We start from the raw sequence: 22,975 nt of genomic DNA on the forward strand, positions 1-22,975 counted from the left end.
AAAAAAAAGTGGCTGCGCTCCATTATTCACTTATTTTATGCCCAGCTGCACTAAATCATCACTGGGGAGAACTGTCTCTTTTGGTAGGCAGCAAGCAACAGTCTTAGGGAAGGCATTCAGAAGGTGTGAGCCAGTTCAAAGTGTTGAGTTTTATTGAATTTTCTTTAAAAGACACATTTTTGGTATAGAAAAAAAAAAAAAAAAAAGAAAAAAAAAAAAAGAAAAAAAAGTCTCCAAAGGGAAATCTGCATAATTTATGTGGTATCTAAGGTTTCTATCACTGAAGTCAAATAAGAAGTGAAGAGTCTACATTTCGTAAAAAGGATGTGATTTAATTGCATGCAGAATTCATGTTCCTTTCCCCCTTTTCCTGGCTTTTTTTTTTGTTTTGTTTTGTTTTTGTTTTTGTAGAATGCAGGAAAATTGAATGAAATATTTTATGTGACAGAGGAATAATTATATACCGTGTCTGCATTTTGTCTTGTCATTTCAGGCTCTATCCCAGTTGTGAGCATAAGTTTTTACCTTCACTTAAGGTGGGACTGGGAGCACCATCTCTGACAGGAAGCCAGCCTGAAAAATCCCACCAGGATGTCAGCATTTCGTCTTGTGATTTGCTAAACAGCAAACTTTTCTCCCCTATGTTTTGATGACAATTGTTGTTCAGTTGTCCAGCCTCTCAATTCAAGCTATAACAACCTTCTGGACAAAATGTTTAATACTGTTGCTCTTGCCAAAAATTTAATTGCATCCATTGATGCATCAGAAACAAAAGTGTTACCTAATGAATTTTTCCTTAACAGTGGCTTTATCTTTCCTTCTCCACTAATTTCTCAAGGTTATTGGACTATAAGATCCTTCTGCCTGCTATATCAGCACCTGGCTTTCAAGTAAGTAATGCCTTGGCTATTCTTTTTGAGTATCAGAGCTCCAGAGCTAGGCAGTAATACGATTCTCCCAGTTGGTTTCTAACTTTTTGGATGATTACAAAATGTTTGAGATGGTTGACACAAAGATGGATACCTGCCCAAGTGTCAGATGAACTGAAGAAAAGAAACCAGCCTACAGCTTCATAGCAAAGAGATCTACAGCAAGATAGGTATATGCTTTCTTGGAAGAGTAAAACCTAGGAATTGTAATAACGCTGATGGCAACTCTGGGGACTGATAAGCAAAGTACTTGGGCATCTGCCCAAACTTAACAAAGTCAGCCTGACTAAAGTTAGAATTGCACTTAACTATCTTGTTAAATTGCCTTTTTTTTTTTTTTTTTTTAATAACAAATTAAGTACCAGTGTGCTTTGTTGGTTTGCTGGCTCTTGTGAACATATCTCTAAATTTTTGTTGTACCAAATATATTCTTCCTGGTTTTCTTGCACAATTTAGGTTTCACAGTAAAATTTGGCACGTGTTTTTTTTTTGGTTTTTTTTTTTTTTTTTTTTTTGTTTTTTGTAACCTAGCTGGCCTGGCTCTCAGCAAAGCTTCCTCAGTTTGTCATTACTGATGAAGAAAAGAAAACTGATGGAAGTGCAAACCAGAGATTTCTAAGGAATTTAGGTGTGTTCATAAAGAAAAACAAATAATTAGCATGATAATTTAGTTGATGTACTTCACAATTAAGGTTTTGAGACCACAGTTACTTGTATGTGGCTATTTGAATCATGTTGAGCATCTGAGCTGTGAGACTGACTTCAAGCTTGCACTTTGTGAGGTCATACAAGAAATAGCTGAGAACCTGACCTTCCATGAACCAGCAAAGACTAAAGACACGGCTATGACATTTAAGTAGATGAAATATGTCTCTGCTGTAAGCAAGAATTTTCCATTTATCCAGCATATGCTGTCATAATTCTGAAGTGTCAAGGTCCGATCTGGATCATTCTCTGCCTGATGACAGATGAGCAACTCCCTGAGCAGCACGCAGTACATGGGCACTCTACAACTCATGCTTGGAACAGTCTGCTTGCCACTTACTTGAATAGGATAAAATCCATAGAGGCCAGCTGTGTGTAAAACAACGCGACATCTCCACAACAAACCTGAAAATAACATTGTCATTTCTACCTGCACCAAGAGTGGTGTCAGGCCACTGACCTTTTCTGAATATTACCTTGGAGCTCTCCAGTAGAGGACTACGGGACTACAATTTACAATGGCAGTTAAGAACTCTTCAGCAGCACAAGTCTACCTCTAACTCCCAATGACAACTATTTTTGTTTTTCAGCATAATACTTATATATATTTTTTTAATATCAGAGTAATTTCTGGACTCAGAACAATGTCACTAAGGAGAGCCTTTTCCTACTCACCTCCCTCTCTGATGAGCTCAGAATGAGCACAGGCAAAGTGCCTTCTGTTCCTGCCCACAAATCAATATTTACTGCAATAGGGGAGGGAAGGAAAAGAGGAACAGAGGATGAGATGAGGGACTGGAACACAGAAGGAAAAGAAAAAAAAGCTTCTAATGGCATTTCTCCTTCCTCACCCCTATTCTTTCAGGTGCTATTAAAAGCAAGTGAATAACCACCAATGTCTTCACTCTGTTGCCATAAGACCTTCAGCAAACTAAACATTGCTATTTGCTATTCAGTTCACCTATATAATCAGTCCCTCTGCTTTTCTACAATTCATGAGCATGGACTTGCAGAGATCTCAAACAACATTTCAGCCATACAGTATAATCAGTAGAGGAAGCATATTTATCATTGCTTTTATAATTGCTTTTTACTCCTTTACAGTAAATGTAAAGGAGTAAAATTCACCTCAGTTAGAAACTCACTTCTTCTTCCTGGAAAGATATTACATGAAAGTACATTCACTGGTCTAGATTCTAAGTTAAACGCGATGCTCAGAACTACATCGGTGTACTGGAGCTGAAATTGTAGTCCACAAAACATCCCTAAATGAAGCTGTAAGGCCTCAGGTCTGTCACCTGCTCTATCAATCAGGAGAGATTATGTTGTTCGTAGGATCTGGTCTGCACCTGGTTAATGGAAGCATTGATACTGGTGATAATGACCTTAACTAGAATAATTTTCCACTTTAGCAGTCTCAACAGTGGAATTTAAAATGATGATAAAGTTTTATTTATTGTGAATGGATGTCCCACTGTTTATGAGCACTGATTATTCAATTGAATTGTCTTGGAATTGAAGTTGTGTTGTCTTCTGAACCATCTTGTTATTCCTTCCTAGCACTTTTTCCTTTGGTCTTGATGGAAATTAATGGGATTTGTCCCATAAGTGTATAACCCACAGATGATTTTCAAGCCATGAAATCTCATTGCTACTCTATAAAAACATATCGCTGTAGTCAAGGCACTGGAACGTTTGTGGACATTGTCCATTTTATTTATTTTGCTGAACCTTTGCTATATGCTACTTAAATTCCCATATTCTTTGAAACAATTCAGCATATTCATCCTGAAACAGTAAATCCTATTTTCATATAAGAATCCAAAAGAAATACATATTTTCTCAGTTTAATAGACCACTCAGTCTACTCATTGGTTTTTAAATAATTAACCTTTTAAACCTTTTACTTTTTTTTTTTTTTTCCTGATTCAGACTAATAGAAATTCCCAGTCTCACTTTCTATAATCTGGATTATTTAAAATTGATGGTTGTTATTTTATATTTCTCAATATAATTATTCAAATGACCGTCTAACTCTCTTTATCTTCCACTGTTGTTCTAGAATCAGTCTTGTCAGCATTATCAGTGCCAGTAATAATTACATTAGTCTTTCAGAGAGTGCCCTTGAACCCAGACAAGCCAGACATGAACCCAGACATTAGAAACCACAGTAAGCCAGTTCTGAGTACCCCCCTTTTTCCTGTCCAGTTACTTAAAATACTGTTATCATCTCCGTTTTGTGCTTTAATAAATTGCAATCTATTTACACATTCCATTCACATGTTAGAAAAGCTTATCAGGAAAAAGCGATAAAATTTTGCCTTTTACATTTATGCCAATAACAGATACCTACTGGTTCAACTCCTGCACTACCCACTTTTTTTCTCTTATCACTGTTTCTAAGTTCTTCCTCACTAAACACCATAATCCCAAACACATGCATGCAGGCACATACACTCACGCAATGGGATGCAGGTAGAGAAGAATGCCATTACCATATTTTTCATATTTACCTATGTGTAGGCTCCTAGGCAGAATTTTACATTTAAGATCACAGACCTCCACCTTCATCTTTTGCATTTTCTACATAAAAGCACTATGATCTCAGCAATTTATGTTCTTTCAGCACATGCTTGTTTTATTCTGACACTGGCACTGGCAGGTTTAACTTCTGAGCACTAGCCAGTGCTCAGAGGGCAAAGGACCTTCATTACAAATGGAGAAAAGAAAAAAAATAAGACTCCTTAAAGCAAGAAAAAAAAAATTTGTAAGGATGTCTCAAGTATTAAGTGGTAATTCATATTCTGCATGAGGTAATTAGCTTGTCTAAAATATTTCATCCCTACCCAGAGAATCTCCTTCTTGGCCTTTCTAGAGCCTACCATGGCAGTACAGCGATTTAGTACAGCTTCAGGTCTCTTGTGACCTCCAGAACTGAGAAGTGTGGCTTCCTGCCCTTGCCGCCTAGCACTTGAAAGTCTTGCTAACCTCGTGGTTTCAAAATTGAGGATTAACCTTCATTACTCCTTTCTTCTTTCATTTCCATCTTTAACAAATATATCATGTAGCCAGTAAGTCAGTCAAAGCTGTACTCATAAAAGTGTACACACAGAAGGAGAAAACCAGTTTTTGCCTGCTCCTGCTTCCATCGCACCTGTCTCAGTTACATCACTGTTCCCACCTCTGCAGATTAGCAGGGAGATCTGAAATGCTGGTGTTTGTTTTTCCTTTTCTGGAAGATAAACAAACAAACCACACATTAATTTTAATGAGTACCTCTAGGTTCTTCTATAAAAGAACTCTCAAGAATATTTAATAGCTGAGATAAACACTCAATTAAAATAAGAAAGTTCTCACTATTTGGATTTCTTGAACTCTGTCCTTATGGGTATCATACTGATTATTAAAAAATGCAACACATGGAAAAGAAAGGAAATGAGTAGAACTGACAATGGAGACACTGGGGGGGGAAATGTAAGCATGCAGGGGCACTGAGGACAGGGCAGAGCTTTGTCCCAGGCACAAGAGGAAAATCCATCTTTTATTTGAGATGCTCCAGCTTACGTTGTTCCACATTGAAAATAAATAAATAAATAATAAGGGAACTGTAAGCAATTTTTTTAACTTGGTCTCTACAGGACTTAATAGAGCTGCTTCTTTGGTGTAATCAATTATTGCTGCCAAATCCATCAATGTTTCTGGCATTAATACAGTGGCTACACTAAGAAAATCTAACACTCAAGTCAACACATTAAATGAAGTTTTACAAATCTCAGAGATTTGTGCAATATTCAAGGCAGCCGGTGGTGCAGAAAAGCCCTCACTTCATGACCAGGACCTTCTTATCATACACAATGACACCACACACGGAGACTGCCATGACAGAAATAATCACCATCACTTTCCAGATCAAGGCTCTGACTCAGCAAAACATTTAAGTGGTTTAAGTGGTTGCTTCACTGTAAATACATGATCAGTCCCACCAGTTTCAGTGAGACTTCCACATATTTAAACGCTTTGAGGGGTTGGTCCCAAAACATGGCAGGGTTCGTTAACATGACCTAATGCACATGTACACTGCCTCCAGGTACCTTGTAACAAACCATCTGAGAAGTCTAAAGGAGCAAGAGTTTTTTCTGAAGACACAACAAATGCAATCAAACGTTCTCTAAGTTGACACCAAGCATGAACTATGACAGGATGAAGAGAACCTATGCTTTTTTCCCCTACCTTAAGTCTTAAATTGGTAACGTAAGTTAACTAACTGGCATAGAAGGCAACCATGTCCATACTAAACTGAATGAGATGTGTTGAGAAAAAAAGTATTTTTAGGCAACACATTCTTATCACAGTCCATTTAGGACAAGTGGCTTTAACAGAAGGAGAAAAAGCATAAGCCAAAATATTAATTTCATCAGGAATTCCAGAGAGAGTCCAACACTTTTGAACCAACTCTTAACTCTGTATCTTTACTTCTTTAGGTCAACTTTCACTTTGAAGGTTGTTCATTTTCCTACACAGGATAAACCATACATCATTAAAAGGAGTTTTAAAAGTTACGAACTTTCAGAAATGCCTCATTTTATATTATATGCAATGATGCAAAAGTGGGGCAAAATGCCAGAGCAAGAATGAAATAGAAATGGCCAACTGTTTAATCTACAGAGCCTTTTATCTACATTACCAGCTGAACCATCTGTTCTGCAGTTGTTTGGGTCTGCAAAAATAAAAGCCTATAAACTAAAACTTGTTCTGTCTTTTAAAGCTTAGACAATCTGCTGGGCAAAGGAGTTTCTTTCTATATTTAAAAGTAATAATCAATATTTGGCGTTCAGCAATGTAGCCAAAATAAGCCTGCAGTACGAACTGTAGATGAAGATAAAAGATCCTGAGACTAAATACAGCTTCAAAGAAAGTCTGGTCTTTCTTCAGCCCAGAACATGTTGCAGAAAGAACGTGCTATTTATCGTGGACTGTACACACAGCCATCTGCATGAGTCCCTTGCTGGGTCCTCACAGACACTGGCCCTTCCTGCACACATACCCCTTGCTGGAGAGGAAAAATAGAGCAGTGATTGCAGTGCTAATCTTGCGTTTTGAGATATTGTTTTTTTGCACTTCCCCAACAGAAACCTCCTAGGCTATCTTCAGGAAGCCATTTACTCCTTCTGTGCCTTGCTATCTACAGACAGAGAGAGATAAATGCGGTGCTGAGAGGATAAAACCACTGAAGACTGCAAGCACTCAGCCACAGTGCAGATGACAACCATAAAAGTACCTTTGATAGAGAGGCAGATGATCTCTGCTGGGACTACGCAGATGAGTAAAATGTTCACTAGGCTGAATAAAGCCACATTCACTCTCAAAATAATCCTTTTACTAGATCAATAGAACCACTTTACGGGCCTAGGTACTGTTCAGCCACGTGTCCCACCCAGCCATTAGTCGGTGCGGTGCCAGGGCAATGCGGAGACATAGCACTACGCATTCCAGGGCTAGGAATGGATTGTACCTGAACACAAAAAGCTACACATCTCAGCCTATGCTGTTGTTCATTGGACTTCATACAGATCCACTCGCATGAAGTTCTCGTGGGATTTTAAGCAGTGCAGCAGGACCAGCTGCCATGGTCTCCAGTGGAAGTAAAGCGTTTGTGTTTTGAAAAATTGCTTTGCATACTTACTGCTGCCCTTAGGCTTCTGAACACCAGGCCAAATCTGGCCCTCGAGATTTCCCATTCAACATTCCTGCTGACATCACTGGGACTTATTTACAAGAATGGACTATTCAATAAAAATATTTCAGTTTCGGCAAACCATCAAGACACGTTAGGCTTATTCTATACAGCATATCTGATAATGTTTTAAAATAACGTAAAATGGGTTAAGAAGTGTAACAGGTTTTAAGAAATGGGCTCAGTGACCTGAAACCAAGAGATTCTGTGACATAAAATACATCTAATTTATTTTCTTGACCTAACATTTGACATAGATTATAGTTCCAACAGCCTTGTTGAAGCTCTTGGGTTATGTACTCTACTGTTTCAAAGATGACATAAATAGGACATTTGTGCATGTTTGTTTCTGCTTTACGACTAAAGCCAAAGACACATCCCTAAACCACAGGGAAAATGCAAAAGCTTTTTTGGAACAAAAGAACAAATTAATGAAGGATGAAGCCCAACTGGTACAACACTTTACCCTTCAATTTTTTTAAATTAACTTCCATCATTTCTATTTTCCTGTATCTTGTCATAAAATAAAATAAAAATACTGCTGCCCACCCTGAACAGAATAAACAGTTGAGTTTTGCATCAATTTCACAAGCTAAGTGTTTGACAATGCTCACTCTTTTTCTTTCCCTTCTTTCCTCTTTTCAGCAGAATATGTCCTTGATCGCATAGGAAACAGTTGGTACAGGAACAACTGAACCCAGCATTTTCCATTTCTGACCTGCCCTCACTGAGACACAAGCAGTAACTTCCACTGAGACACAGCAGCTTTCAAACAGGACTTTGAGATTCTTGAAGATTCTTTGAGATTCTTGATATATTCATGAATATATCTATTCATGATATATGATTTCACTTTGTCCATTGATTATTCAGTGAGTCTGAAAAAGACAGCCACTCCCCAATTCCTAAAAATTATCTTTCTTGGGATTTCATTTAATACAAATAATATACATTAACAATGCATATTTTGCTTTTCTAGTGGGATGATGCTCCATAACTCATTCATTATTTATGTTATTTTAATATGCTGCAGACAGCTGCTGTGCATATACTAGCTTCACCACTCTAAAATCTCTTCAAAAGAAATGCTGAAACCTTTCATTTCCCTTTAAGGGATTTGGAGTAATATTAATAATACACATTAATAATTCAATTTTTTTCTTTTTGCCTGTTGGTGGATGAGCAGTTTTCACAGTAGCTGAACAGTTTTCACACAGTATTACTGATCTGCATTAATAATGCCTTTTTTTTTTTTTTTTTTTTTTTTTTGTCTTTCTAGCTGGTTGATGGGCAGATTGCTTATGAAGTAATGTACTTTGATAATAGCGAGTTTTGCTTTGCCATGAATCAAAAATAGGAGACACTCACAGGGTAAATATTCACTAAAGCTAACATCTATCAGCATGGACTTGTTAAGAGGAGCACTGGAGGTATACACCTCCTCAGTACTTCCTTCTCTGCTTCAGTACTGTTTGAAGAAACACTGGAAATGTTGATTCCCACTACTAAGCAGTGGTGGGAATTGCTACCTCCACCTGCTGGTAAGAATACAATTTTAAATCCTTTCACATTCATGAGAGAGAAAAGGAGAAAAGTGATTATTATCAGTGATAATCACTACATCACTCTTATTTAACATCTTGAGAGGATCTAAGGATATGTTATACAGACCAACAGGTCCTGGGGACCTAGTGGAGTAACTCCCATGGGAGTTACATTCAACTCAAGGACACTCCAAGCACTAAAATTCTTTCCTTGTAATTCCATGATAACCCATTTCCATCATTCTTCTGCCTGACCCCCTTTCTGGTTTACAAGAAACCTGGTTAAAAGCATTTCCTGTACTTAATGGTTTCCTGACTATTTTTTTCCAGCAGCATAGGGCAGCATATTGTTACAAAAGCATATCGTTATGTGATAGATTTAGGTATTGATTCTCGTTAAAGCTGGTTTATCAGATGGAAGACAGATTTTCATTTCCCAGTCACCTCAGGGCCAGGAGCTCTTTTAGTGCATTAACAATTATGAGTTCAAACCTGTCCACCTAAAGAAGATATCAATATATCATACTGTGTTTATAAAGTAAAATGAGTTTAAATGCCGCTTAATTGCATAATGTTTACAGTTGCTGGAAATGTTCAAAATATTTGAATGCAAAAATGTAGTCATTCCAAAAGGACAAAACAAGAATAAGCAAGAAAGAGAAAGTAGTTTTATCTGCCTCTACAGTTTAACTAGAATTTATTTTTAGTTAATGATAACAGACTCAAAAAAAAAAAAAATCCAAGCACTGAGCAATACCAGAAGTGTCATTTGGAACAGAGTTAAACACACTTTCGCTATCATTAATCATGGCAAAAGTGACAGAAGAAAAATGAGCTGGCTTGGTATATCTAATATATTAATTCTCCCTGCAGATTGGCTCAATGCATGAGCAAATAAAAACAGGTAAACCTTTGGAAAAAGAAGGGAATGTCAGTCTAAGATTTTCTGTTAATAAGAAATAGTATGATATTTTGATTTCTCCTTAAAGAAACTAGAAATGTTTGAAAAAAAAATCTGAAGACTCTGTTTTTCAAAATGGTTGAATAATTACAATAATAAAAACAAACAAACAAACAAAAAACAACTATGCTAGAGCAGCTTAACCACATTTTCACAGTGGCTGAGCACAGATTTTCCTTCCAAAGATCCTTGCAAAGGATCATTTCCTTTGCCAGACATTTGGATAACTTTCTCCCTTACAGCTATCCCAAAGTTGAGTTTCTTTTCCAAAATTATTTCATTTTATTTTTACTTCTTAATTACATTTATAAAAAGAAATTTCATCTGTTGTTTTTTCCCAGTTTCAGCAAAATTATGGCCATTCAAGATACTCTCTGTCTAATGGTGAAACACACACAAGGTAAGAGGAGGAAAGGATGGGTAAAGGAAACTTTTTTATTTCAGGCAAAATACAAAGGCTATGATTTTAGATCTGAATTTACTCTTTATTTTATTTTCTGATATGTTCTAGCAGTTATGCTGCACATATGGAGCCCTTTCTAAAAATACCAAATGGAGACCTACTTACAAAACTGGTGACTTTGTTGACATGATGAAGAAACACTACTGTGCAACTACAGGAATCCAAAAATAGTGAATTAAAATCTTTACCATTAAGTTCAAAGTTGATCCAAAGGCACAGGAAGAAAACCAAACCAAAAAAGTTATCACAGTCTACAGATTACATCCTGTCTGTTGGAAACAGAGAAAGCTCTTACTCACTTCATCAAAATTTCTATATACAGTTATTTTACTCTAACTGATCATCAAATGAGGAGCTCCTGGCAAAATGAGGAGCTGGAAAACTCCGTACAACTCACAGACTGTTCTGTCCCAAGTTATTCATGTAATCCATCTGCAGCTTGCTTCTTCCTTTCCTTGCCTGTTTTTTTGACTGAAAGTTATAGAAAGTATTTTACTGCTGCATAAAGAGCTAAAAATAGGGTGACAAAAGTAAGGGCAGTAATGTATTACAAATTGAAAAATAACAATAAAACACTAAATTTGGTAAAACCAAAAGTTAGGGAACAGCTCCAGTGGAATCTTCAGATTTTTTTGTCCTGGGTTATACTGGTACTGTCATCTTTTGGCATTATGAAATATGAGGCAATTTACTGATTTAGTTGGGATATCATCTGTTTGCAACTGAGGCATGGCAATGTGAACAATGCACTGGGGGCAAAAGGTAGGATCACAAGAACTTCAGATAAAGGTAGCAGGTAATGACTACATCCAGGCAGTGCAATGGAAGCAGTGACAGGAATGTACTGAGTGAAATAGTTCACAAAGAGCATAGGACCACATTTTCAGTTTCCAAGAAAGCAAAATTAAGTCACACTGAAATTACAAACAGTGACATGAAAAAATAACAATGAAATGACTGTAAAAACCAAAAGATGCATCATGGACTCCCTATGATTCCAGTCGCACCTTTCATTTTACAACCCAACGTGTTAAGAGACAGCTACTTTAAGGTTGATTTACAGCAAGCCTACAGCCCATCTGCTTTTGGGAGCCAAGACACTAGATATGATTTTAAAATTAAACAGAAAGATAAACATTGATCAAGGACAATTTTTTTTCTTTTAACCTGATGAAATTTTCTTTGCATCCCATCTGCTAAATGGTAGATGAAATAAAGAAAATTAAAAGAATTGCATAATTTAGTTCAAAAATTATGTAAGCTATCAATCGTTTTTATGAAGAAAAAATCAGTTTCACCAGAAGTAATTTCATTCAACTGGGGCAAACTATACAGTGGTTCTCCAGGTGAGAAAAGAACATGGCCCATTACATTAGCAGCTGCACTTTGGTTTTATGAGAAGACCTACAGCAGTGCTTAATTACCCTGTCCTCAGGGATATCTTCTTAAGAACCAGTATGCCTCAAAGACATCTCTCTGAGTCATAATTTTCTTTCTGTTCACCTGCAACTGGGGGAAAACATTAATAAATCTGGAGTCAGGATATTTTTTGTTTCTACAAATCATTTTAGTCTGAAAATGCTGATGCTACCAAGCCAAAACTTTCTGCAAGACAGACAGTTCTGACAAATTTCCCAGACTATTTCTGGAAAACATTTTAATTTGGGAATCACACTAATTATAGCAGCCATAAGATTGTTGAAAGTGAATGGCAGTGTTCTTTGTCAACTGAAGCAAGACACTCATATGACTTGAGAAGATTCATTTATTTTTCATTCTCCCTTTTTTTTTTTTTTTTTTTTTCCCCCTGAGATTTCAGGCTTTCATTCTGACTTGAGGAATTGTTTGAGTATACGTTCACTACTGAATTGTACGTCCCAGAGGAGATAATTGCAGGAAATTCAAGGAAAACATAACATAAGGAATGAGCAAAGGAGGTTTACTTAAAGCACACTCTTATTGCAAGGAGCTGGAGCATATTTTTCAGGCATATTTTTCTTTATTTCCTGTGTAATGGGAAGGACTGTGTCAGTTGCACAGGACATACATACAAACTGGTTTAAAGCTCAGGATTGTTTTCTGTGGTTAAACTACAAGTAAAAATTGACAGCAGCTTTTAAAGCCTAACCTTCAATTTAACCACAGAAACTTTTTCTTTCCTTTCTAATTCTTCTGGAATAAAAAAATTACCTGAAAATGCAGACTGACCTCACAAAAGTAGGTAAACTTGTATGTTTTTAATCAGCAGCAGAACCCAATTTATTTTAGATGTCACCTTTCTGGATAAAATATTAGTTATAAATCCTTAAAAATAGAAAAGATGCATAATTCTAAACCATTGTCCACTTCAATATGATTTTATAGGCAGATGGATCACTGTAATTTAGTTCTGGACCTGACCTTCCCTGTCTGTGAGAAGGCTGCTGTGTGAATCACGAACACTGGTTCAGGTTCATCTAGTGAAGAACTCACATATGAAAACTTGTTTGAACAAAATTACAGTTCTCTCTCCTAAATACCTGTAACATACCACCACAACGTCTAGTGACAGTAAAATAAATATGCATATACAGTTAATTATTTTTTTCTCTCTCTTATTTAATGTTATGTGGGTCAAAATATGGTGTGAAAGGTCATTTCATGCTTTTCAAACTGATGAGAGACCAAACTCTCAAACTCTATAGCATCTTTCCCAAATTATGAACCTTGATGGTTTGTATATCGCTGAATATGTGAACACGAAGGCAACTACTGGTGGTCTTGGAAAGGAGCCAGCTCCCAAAAGGAGCACTGCGCTGCAAAATGCTTAATAACAAGAAATACTTATAAATCTTCATTCACAGTTATCAAACCACTGTTGGCTTAAAAAATCCCAAAGAAATATTAATCTAACCTTTTGGCACTTCACAAATATTTATCTTCGTTGGTATTCCATGTTTCACCTCTTATTCACTAGCTATAACCCAACATAGAAAAAAAAAAAAAAGTATCTTTGCCAATTAATAATTGTATTTGAAAAACTGCTCACTGGAAAAGACTTCTTCCTAAAATGAGATTAGTCATGTACTAAGTTATTTATTTCCTTACATAACCACAGAGGAGTAATTATTTGATTGTCAGTCTTGTTTATATGGAAGAATGGAAGGAAAGCACTTTGTTTTAATAAGGTCATGATGCTTATTAAATAATTTGCATAGTGAAGGTTAAATTCTTATCTCTATACAGCAAAAAAGTATTTTTATCTATCCTTGAAAATTGGAAAAAAAATACGAAGGTTTCAAGAAAACAAACACATATTTTGCGTACTTTTTGACACCTGTAATTGTTCCCCCATACTGCACATTCTCACCCACTCAACATGAGGTAATGACTGCTTAAATTAAGCTCCATTTATCCTTTTCGATTTACTTCTAATAGACACATCTATAGGTATAGAAATTACCTAGATAAGGTAACAAAGCTGAGCCACAGTTTAAAATTGTAATCATCAGCACAGGATGTTAATTAGAGAGAGGGGGGACAGAAGATGACAGTGCATTAAGATTGATTCTATTCAAAAATCACTTAAATAGAAAACCAAGAGGATCACTAAGCAGTCTGATGCAGATTTCAAGCCTAATTCCTGCAAGGATTCTGCATGAAAGCCACCCAACACCCGAGATAGGCTGGCAAAACCTCATCTTTAGGCTTTGAGGGACCTCTCTCTGCCCTTTTCCCTAGCTAAGTAAAGATGGATCCTTTTTTCCCCTTCTTACCATTATTTCTTTTTGTATCTATTTATGTCAAAAACTTGTGACTTCACAAGGCACGTGGTATGCAGATTTTCACATACAGAAAGATGATAACATGAGAACAGGAGCTGTCAATATCTCTTCTATTTACAATGCATTTATGGGCAACTTTTAAAATAAGATTTTGGAGTTTGACTTTTCAAAATATTTTCCTACTAACAATTGTTATTGACTAATATATCAAAGAATACAGTTCCCCTAATGATGCATCAATGCGATACATCATTACAAACGCACTACCATCTTGATGATATATTACTCAATAACATAGTAGCAGCTGGCAAGAACTTCCATCAAATCTTATGATGCAAGTTTTATCATGTTTTTTTAATTTACACCAATAGAAGTAAAGAAGAAGAGATGCTGATAGACAAAAGAATGTTCACATGAATATATATATATATATATATAATTATATATATATATAAATTGCCTTAAAAGAATTTGACAACTGTGATATGTTTGTCTGGAAAGACAGATGCTACATTCCAACTTTCCAAGAGTTTCTAGAAAAACCCATGTATCATAGCTCCGTACCGTTCTTCTTTCTGATTTACTATTACAATTCAAGGAGTTCACAGGTATTTTAGCACCTCCAACACAGCTGCAAGGAGTAAGCAAGCTCCTGTGCTTCCCACTGCCATTTGCAACTCTCAGTCCAGACAGGGCCAGTGTGCCCAGTAACTCATTACTGGGAACTCATGGGTTTACCTATCCTAAACCTAATCCTTGGCTGCAGCTCCTTATCTCAGTACCACCAACTGCAACTGCTCTCCAGCACCTTCCTCTCCTGCCAGACCACAGTGCTTACCATACAAAAGAAAGGATAAAGCACAAAAAAATGTTGTTCTTGTCATTTGCATTTTTTGTTTGTCTTTTTCTTTTTACATAAGAGTAATTTCTCCTGGCATGAGAGACTTGATTAGTTTTGTTCAAAGACTTAGCAACACCGCTGTGCTGGGAGAAGCAGCGTGTCCTTTAAGTAGCTCGTACCACTCCACCAGCCTGCTGCTGGCTCTTCATTCATCTCTATTTCCTTTGCAAGGCCCAAGGTCTTTTAACAGTTTCTTTACTCTTTTGATCCTCATCTCAGCAAAGATTAAACCACCAACTTTACCCGGTGAGAGCCCAGCAAAGTCTTTCTGTTCAACAGCTTTTCCCATTCTGCCCTCATCCCTGCCAAGGCTTTCTGCTCTCCTGTTCCTCAGCTACATTTACCGTAGCGGCACTATTTGATTTAACTTCATGAAGTCAGCAAATGTAATATAAACTGAAAAATAAATCTTATTTTCACATAATGATTACTCTTCCTGTTAGTTTTGAGGAAAGTTTAGATAACTGGAATTAGTGTTTAATCTCAAGGCAAAGCAGCTCTGTCTGGATGCTGTGGTACGTTTTACAATTGGAAAAAAGGCATCTGCACAGCCACACACTGTTAGGTTCGATCACAATGTACCACTTGAATTATACTGTATTTTTGAAAAGAGAACTTGATTGCATCAGTTTCGAAACAAACAAAAAAAAAATAAATAAAATTAAAAAAAGAAAAAAGAAAAAAGAGAGAGAGAGAGAGGAGAAGCAAAGGAATAAAAGGCTGATAAATAAAGAGGTTGATAAAAAAGAGGTTTGTGGTTTAGGCAGAAGAGGAATTGTGAAAGGCTACTGAAATTTTCCAAGGAGTTTGCATGTTCATGGAGAAGGCTGAATATTAAACAAATATCAAAAGAGAATGGAGAGGATGGATAATTTGGAGAGACCATGGATGTTACAGTGAAACACCTTTATCAGTGATCAGCTGATAAAAACAGACATCAGAGACAGCTGAAGTTTCCAAATAAGAGCAGTGAAAAAATGATATAAAGATAGGTAAGATTTGAAGATTCTGAAAGACTTCTTATTGAGGCACTTAACAGGTAAAAGAGCTTCTGATAGCAACGGAGAAACAAAAGGTTAGGCACCATTACAACAGCTCTTTTCAAAGAGATTGTTTTGAAGTGATCCAGACATGACTACACAGGATGATGTTTATAGAAAAAATCCATTTGTAACAGCAATAGCTTCATGGTTGAATGAATGAAAAGGTATTTTCTGTACTAAATGAAACCGGGATGTAATACAATGTAACAGGGAAACTGAGTTCTGCAAATGCTTTTATAATAGAAAAAGAGAAGAAATAAAAGCAACACAAGGGGTAACCTTTGCCTGTAAGAGTCTTTTTGATTTCTGGATTTTCATTTTTGCTTACTGCTATGGAAAATAATTCTGTGCCAAATTTTATAGCTGTGGTATCCATGAATCAGAAATGTAGGCTTATTGGAAACTGTCAAATGCAGAACAGAAGACTTGGAGTTCATTCAAATAGCAATCTAATCACGGTGCTCAGATAAAAAGCCAAAAACATGAGATCAAAAAACAGGCATGTCCAATGATGAACACAAGTTATCTGGGTGTTTTGAATGAGCATAAAGACCTGTGACCATAATCTGGAGTTAGAAATGGAGTGGGCCAGAAATACTTCACAAACTATCCGCTCCACTCAGGAAAAATAAATAAATAAATAACAATCAACAAACAAACAAGAAAACAAACTGAAGTCAGTTAAGACATACCTCAAGCTGCATCTTGAGCACATCAACTTCAGATGGTGTGAAGTCCCACATCTTTGTATTCTGCTGAATGCACACTTGTTCAGAAGCCCATGCCACAACCTAAGATTGGAGACAGCATGACTACAGACTGTGAGCATGTCTCAGAGAGAAAAAAAGCTAAAACACAGATGCCTGGTGTCATCACACAACACTCTTCGTATTTCTGCTTGGTTGTTCCACCACTCTATGCTAATGAATCATACTAAACATGGTCAGAGTGGGACAGAAATACCAGCATCACAGTCCTGAAACAAGAGCTATGTCTCAGTGCTTTATTTCTGATGCTGAAAAAAGTTTGGTCTGCAAGCGTCTTATATCACAGGACCCCACGAGGCAACTGAAGCCTAGAAGTTTGCATTGCTCTTCCCTTATCCAGCCCCCACATTTCTTTTTAGTCTTTCCTTCCCACTTTCCTGTATGAATTAAAGTTCTTTCAAATTTTTAAGATATATTGGGGTACTAATTGAAACTGTATATCTATGAAATAAATCCCAAAATTCAATCTCAGGTTGAGAAACAAGCACTGGCCTTTAGTGAGGCTAAATCTATCTGTTGATGAAGGACAGTAATTCTGGGGGAATACTTTGAGCAGTGATTTATTCAAGTCATTGCAAATGCTCATGAAATAAAGACTGCAGTATAACAGAATGAGATTGGAGGCCCTTAGCACAAAACTAAGCATATAAAGTAAAGAAACAAACAGAAGATTTATTCAATTTCTTTGATTATTTTCAGTGATAGGGAGCTTGGATGGCAATTCTATACCTTTCTCAATTACTAGTCATTTCAAGTTTACATTTAAAACAACTTCTGGCCTTTCTATTGTTGAAAGAGTTTGATTTACAGGGGTTTCTTCTAGAAGACAAGATGATTGGTGGTTAACTGCTCTTCAAGCATAAGTCACTTCCACTCCACGCAGAAGACAACGGTACATGGAATGAGGTGACAGTGTTAATCAGATCTAGAAAATCTTTATTTGTGAGTATATGAGGACTTGTAAATACTGCTAGTAGATAATTTTCAGAGGACTTAGAGGACCAAGCAGGTTATAGATATGTTTATCTGATAAATCACAGAGACTGCAGGGGAGCTACTATCCTACTCAGTATGTGGGTCAGCATAGCTGCAAAAATAGTCTACCTGGGTACCAGAAAGAGCACGGTTACAATTTGCCCTGGCTAAAAATGTTTTGCAACTGAGGTATAACTAAATCACATTTAAACCATGTTACTTAATCATTCCTATTTTTATGTCTAAAATGTAACTTGACTTAGGGGCAGAGTTATAACACGGTACCATCGACGCTAATAGACTAAATCACATTATCCATTTCAAGTGATGATAATGCTCTAACTGGATTTTGTAGTACAGAAGAACCCCTAATATTGAGAAACTGGTATTAAAAGACAAATGTTCATGTGAACACAAATATAGAACCACGTCACCTGATGAACAGCACAGATTTACCAAAGAAAAAAAAATTTGTTCATCTGAACAGTATATTATTCTGATGGAAAATAGGGTGGTGGGTCAGATGAGTGTTATCTGTACCGTAAAAAAAGCCGTATATGCTTTGAGAGCATGAAGCAGAAAAATACGAATTTCCATGGATAAATTAAAATATTCTTCCATTTAGGCAAGGCCAGAGGTGCTGGCAAACAGCAAAATGTTAGAGAGAAAATAAGCATTGAAAGGAAAGCTGCTGGGTCAGCATGTTGGAATTAACTGGTATAAAAATGAGGCAGAGAAGTGTTCAGTTTCCAGAATGACTATGTTTAACGATAGCACAAAAATAGTAAAAAACCAGCAGAACAGCCAGATACACAGTGATTGAGTAGATTTGGTTTATGGGTGGATACAGACGGCCCAGTGCTGGCAAAAGCAAGGCAATAATCTGGGTACCAAAAATAAACATGGAAATCATTGCTGAATACAGAAATCAGAAGGGAGATCCTGTGGTGATTGCAAATAATAAAACCATCTGTCCAGTAGCAAGAAGCACTACACTGGGCAAACAAGAGAATGAAACATAAATGACGGAAAGGCACCCTGGCAATGGGAAAGATGCTCCTGAAGGCTCATCTGGAAAATCATGTGCAATTCTGATTACCACATAAAGACATTGCAGAAATCAAGCAGGTGCAGGCCAGAGCTATCAATTCCCACAGAATCTGGGGTAGTTTTAGCTAGGAAGACAGATTCACCAGACTTGGCCTCTCAGTCTTAGAATCTACGAGGAGTTTTTGGCTAACATTTATGAGATCTTGATACCAGCATGAATTTTAAAAGCAACAAATTAAACCTATGCATCCCAGGACAAGAACAGAAGGGAATAGCATTCACGGAAATTAATAGGTGTCCTTAGACAAAGGTTGATCTTACCCAGTATAGAGAGAGCTTTCTCTCTTTTTATTTAGGCTCCTGTTATGTTTCTAGCAGTATTCTCATACCACAAACATATGGGTCTATACGTAGAGATAGTCATATACTGAGGGGGATTACCAGAGACAAACAGCTTTCCATGGACCGAACCTCCTTTGATGTTTCTGTTTTGTGTTTTCTAAACACAGTTTATACAGACCAGATGCCACACACTCTTCCTGGTCTGGGTAACCTGCTCTGTGGCAGGGCCCACGTCCCCCAAACCCACCTTCTGACTGGCCAGTGGCAAGTAAAGATGGAAGCACAGTGACCAAGACCAGCATGCTTTCTGGTTTACTGAGCGGGCTAACAGATGATAGGAGCGAGCTGAGTTTTGACAGAGATAAGGTTTACAGCATCTGCATCCTGAACAGGATGTATTTTATATAAGATCTGCTCCAAATCTTCTTAAGCTTTAACAAAAAAGAAAAAAATAAACTAACATGAACATATTATTGCTGGAAGAGTATTCTCAGAGTTTCTGCAAGTTTAGGGTTTAATCACTGGTTTCCTTCAATTTATTGCTGCATTCTATTTCCAGCAAGGGTTGTGGTCTTGAAAGAGTTGGAGACCTTGGAACCCATTATCTCTGTAAGAACACTTAATCAATTTTACCCATCACATTTGAAATTTAGTTTCAGCCACATGTTTAGTGATGGCTTCACAGTTTCAATAATACATACAAAATAAGAAGTAGGATGAAAAACTTTATAAAGGAACCGCAAAATAAATTGGGTAAAAAGATAAGTAAAGCTGCCTATTCTTTCTTTTGTATTTATATTTGACTTAGATGATGGCAGTGACTACTGGGAATACGGAATGGCTGAAAGTATTTTACAGGAGCTAGCTGATAACGGAAAGAAAGATCCATCTTTTCATCCATCTTCTTTATTTCTGCTAGTCTTTTTTCTATTAACAATACTATCATCATAAAAGCACACAGATGATACTGACAGCACTAAAAAAAAATCTAATCATTGTGCTATGACAAATGTTTTTTTAAACCTGCATTTTTAAGTAGAATATGAAATAATAATATACATGTATAATCTTCTTATTATACCTAACCAAATTGCAATGTTTTGACAAAGAATAAATCTGTTGTCTCAGAAGTCAGTAACAGCTTCTCTGATGACTTTAAATGGAGCATGGGTAGGCCAATGTGGCTTTTGAAAACTAGTTTTTCTACTACAAACTGATATTATTAGGAGCTCAAAAGAACCTAAAAACATCTATCCTTCCATATGTAAATTTTTATCTTTGAAAGATAATGTATCAGTAGCAGTGTATTAAGTTAAACATAGAGTTTTGTTACACAAACCCTTAATGGCCATCTTTTGTCCTCTTTCCCTTGCAGTACGTCTTATAAGAAGTTACATTATCATCTTTAATATTGCTAGACTCAACCCAGCACTTAAATTTTGTACCTTTCTTTTTAAAAAGAGGTTGAATGCTTGAAAACTAATTCAGTATATAAGTACAAATGCATCAAATTTGCATTATAGAGAAAAAAAAAATCAAGAACTTGACTCCATAATCTTAACATAAGGAGTATGCACTAGTATGCACTAGCCACTAATGCTAGTAGATGTCATTTCCTATGTTCTCTCCTACAATGCTGCACATACACATATACCAATGTTTTTTTTCTTTTATCAAACTTTTTCTAACACAGTAAACATCAGTTTGCATAGGTTAATACCAAATAACAGTATTGAAAGATATGTTTCTAACTCAGGTCATGTCGTCTTGACTTTGAAAATTTTAGCACTAATATAGTTATTTTTTAATGATTCCAGATAATTCATACATTATTTAGGAAGTGAAATCACTTTTAAACTTCATTTAATCTGCAAACGGCTTCACTGTGCCTATTCATTTCACAGTGAAGTATGAAGCTTTGAAAGTTTCCATCTCGCCTGCATTTAAGTTTATGTGTGAACAATTCTGGGTAAGATTTACAAGTCTGTCAACTATCACAAAGAGCGACCTGGAAATTGGATCTTTCAGAGAAGTTCACAAGATTTATGCTCTGCAGGGAAAAAAAAAAAAAAAAAAAAAAAAAAAAGTGGGAATCAGCTTGCCTCACAGGCACAGCTTCAAAATACGAATACATCAGTGTTTAGAGAAAAGTTCATAACATAATCATGTTACTTTCAAGAAAAACATTTCTCGGTATTTCTTGATTATGAAGTACTAGAACCTCATGACAATCCCTCTCAGAATGACACACAAGAGTGACTGAATATTCCCAGAGTAGAGGGCATCAAGTAAATTCACTGCTTTGGAGTGCATGAGAAGATGAGAAGTGGGTAAAGTCTGTTTTGCTCGAGTTAGAAGAGGGTGTCTGTTCTCCAGGGATAGATATGAACTCCATGGGACACCTCTGTAGTCTAGCTGGTAGTAAGAGATGCATAACTGCTGATTACATTGTAGTATAAAAAAAAATGGTGAAAAAAAAGTAAGTAACCTACCTACTATTTTTCAACAGTAGGAAATACAGAACAACTATACCTCTTCTCCTTAAGAGAGTCATTTTCAATTTCAAAAGGGTACATAACTCCTTTGCTCTCATTCTGCAGTATTCTTCAAAACAGTTTGACTAAAGAAAATTTACATATTTCAGGGAAGTAAGCATCTAGACTTCAACAGTTTGCCAAAGTAAGCAAAAATCAAGTGAGAACACACTCTAAGCTACAAACTACAATCTGTAAAGTAACAGGAACCCATAAAGACGAAACCCCTTAAATGATGCACAGAGCCAAATTCAGAGTTCAAGCTGCATCCGCAGCCATATAATTTTTCAAAAATTATGAACTTTCATTCTCTGCACAAATTCAGCATACAGTGACTTTCTTATTTGTACTCACAAGGCAATGTCTTCAGAGCAGATGCTGTCTATCTGGGCAGAGTTATGTCAAAAAAATCTTGGCACACTAGGATTCTCATTACAGCCGAGTCTGTGGACTTACTGCAAGACAAAATAGTTGAAAATATACCAAAAATTTTAGAAATGGCTACTGACATTTCATATTACTTTAAAAGTTGCTTTAAAGGGAATCATACTGATGACAGGTGCAAAGTCAATGAAATAACACAACCGTGCCATAACAAGCTTGAGAATTTTACTCCACAGTTAGGTAACCTCAAACAGCAAATTATCAGTGAGACATACTGACATTTACAGTCTCTGTTAGGAAATGATGAGGGTAGATATAGAAGGAAAAAGAACAGACTGTTTTAGGGAGGCAAATATGTCAAAGAAAATGCTAGAATGTACTTGACCCAGACAACTCAGGCATCCTGAAGATGTTAAATCAGAGCTGCTAAAGAAAAGCTTGCAAATTTAGAAAATTTAGTGTATTGATACTAACGTACTACAGCATGAACATTGCAAGTGTAGTGTCAGCACTTATTTTTCATCTGCCTATTCTCCTTTTTCTTTGTAACGTCAGGAATGTTTCTAGGGATGGTCTTTCTGAGGGCACACTCCCCAAGCACTCCTAAATTCAGGATTTGTTTAGTACCTCTCCAATCCTCCATTTCTCTCCAAAGAACAAGGTGGACTTAACTGAGACAGCAAGATTGAAGAGAATGAAGATCTAAATCTGGTTCCTCATCAATCCTTTAAAATCATTAAAAAATAACAACTATGAAACCAAATGCTAACTTTGTACTGTATGACCTCTTCAGCTGTGCATGTTAGCCATAGCATAACCTTGCATTAATAATGAAATCAGACAGTTTCATACCTTTTTAATAATGTATGCCAAATATAT

General features: G+C 36.4%; 1 protein-coding gene across 1 annotated transcript in view; it reads right to left on the bottom strand.

Moving 5' to 3' along the window:
* LOC311441323 (uncharacterized protein) overlaps positions 1-22,975 on the bottom strand; it is a gene marked incomplete at its 3' end in the record, with an annotated part of 86,848 nt that overhangs the window by 37,233 nt on the left and 26,640 nt on the right. The window contains exons 2-3 of the mRNA XM_084529278.1: positions 22,067-22,167; positions 16,737-16,835 (exon numbers count right to left, since the gene is read on the bottom strand). Of these exons, the coding sequence (XP_084385404.1) occupies positions 16,737-16,759 (23 nt within the window). The 5' untranslated portion in view covers positions 16,760-16,835; positions 22,067-22,167. The remainder of the gene's footprint in view (positions 1-16,736; positions 16,836-22,066; positions 22,168-22,975) is intronic.

The sequence above is a fragment of the Aythya ferina genome (genome assembly GCF_964211825.1).
Source record: "Aythya ferina genome assembly, chromosome: 9".
NCBI lineage: Eukaryota > Metazoa > Chordata > Aves > Anseriformes > Anatidae > Aythya > Aythya ferina.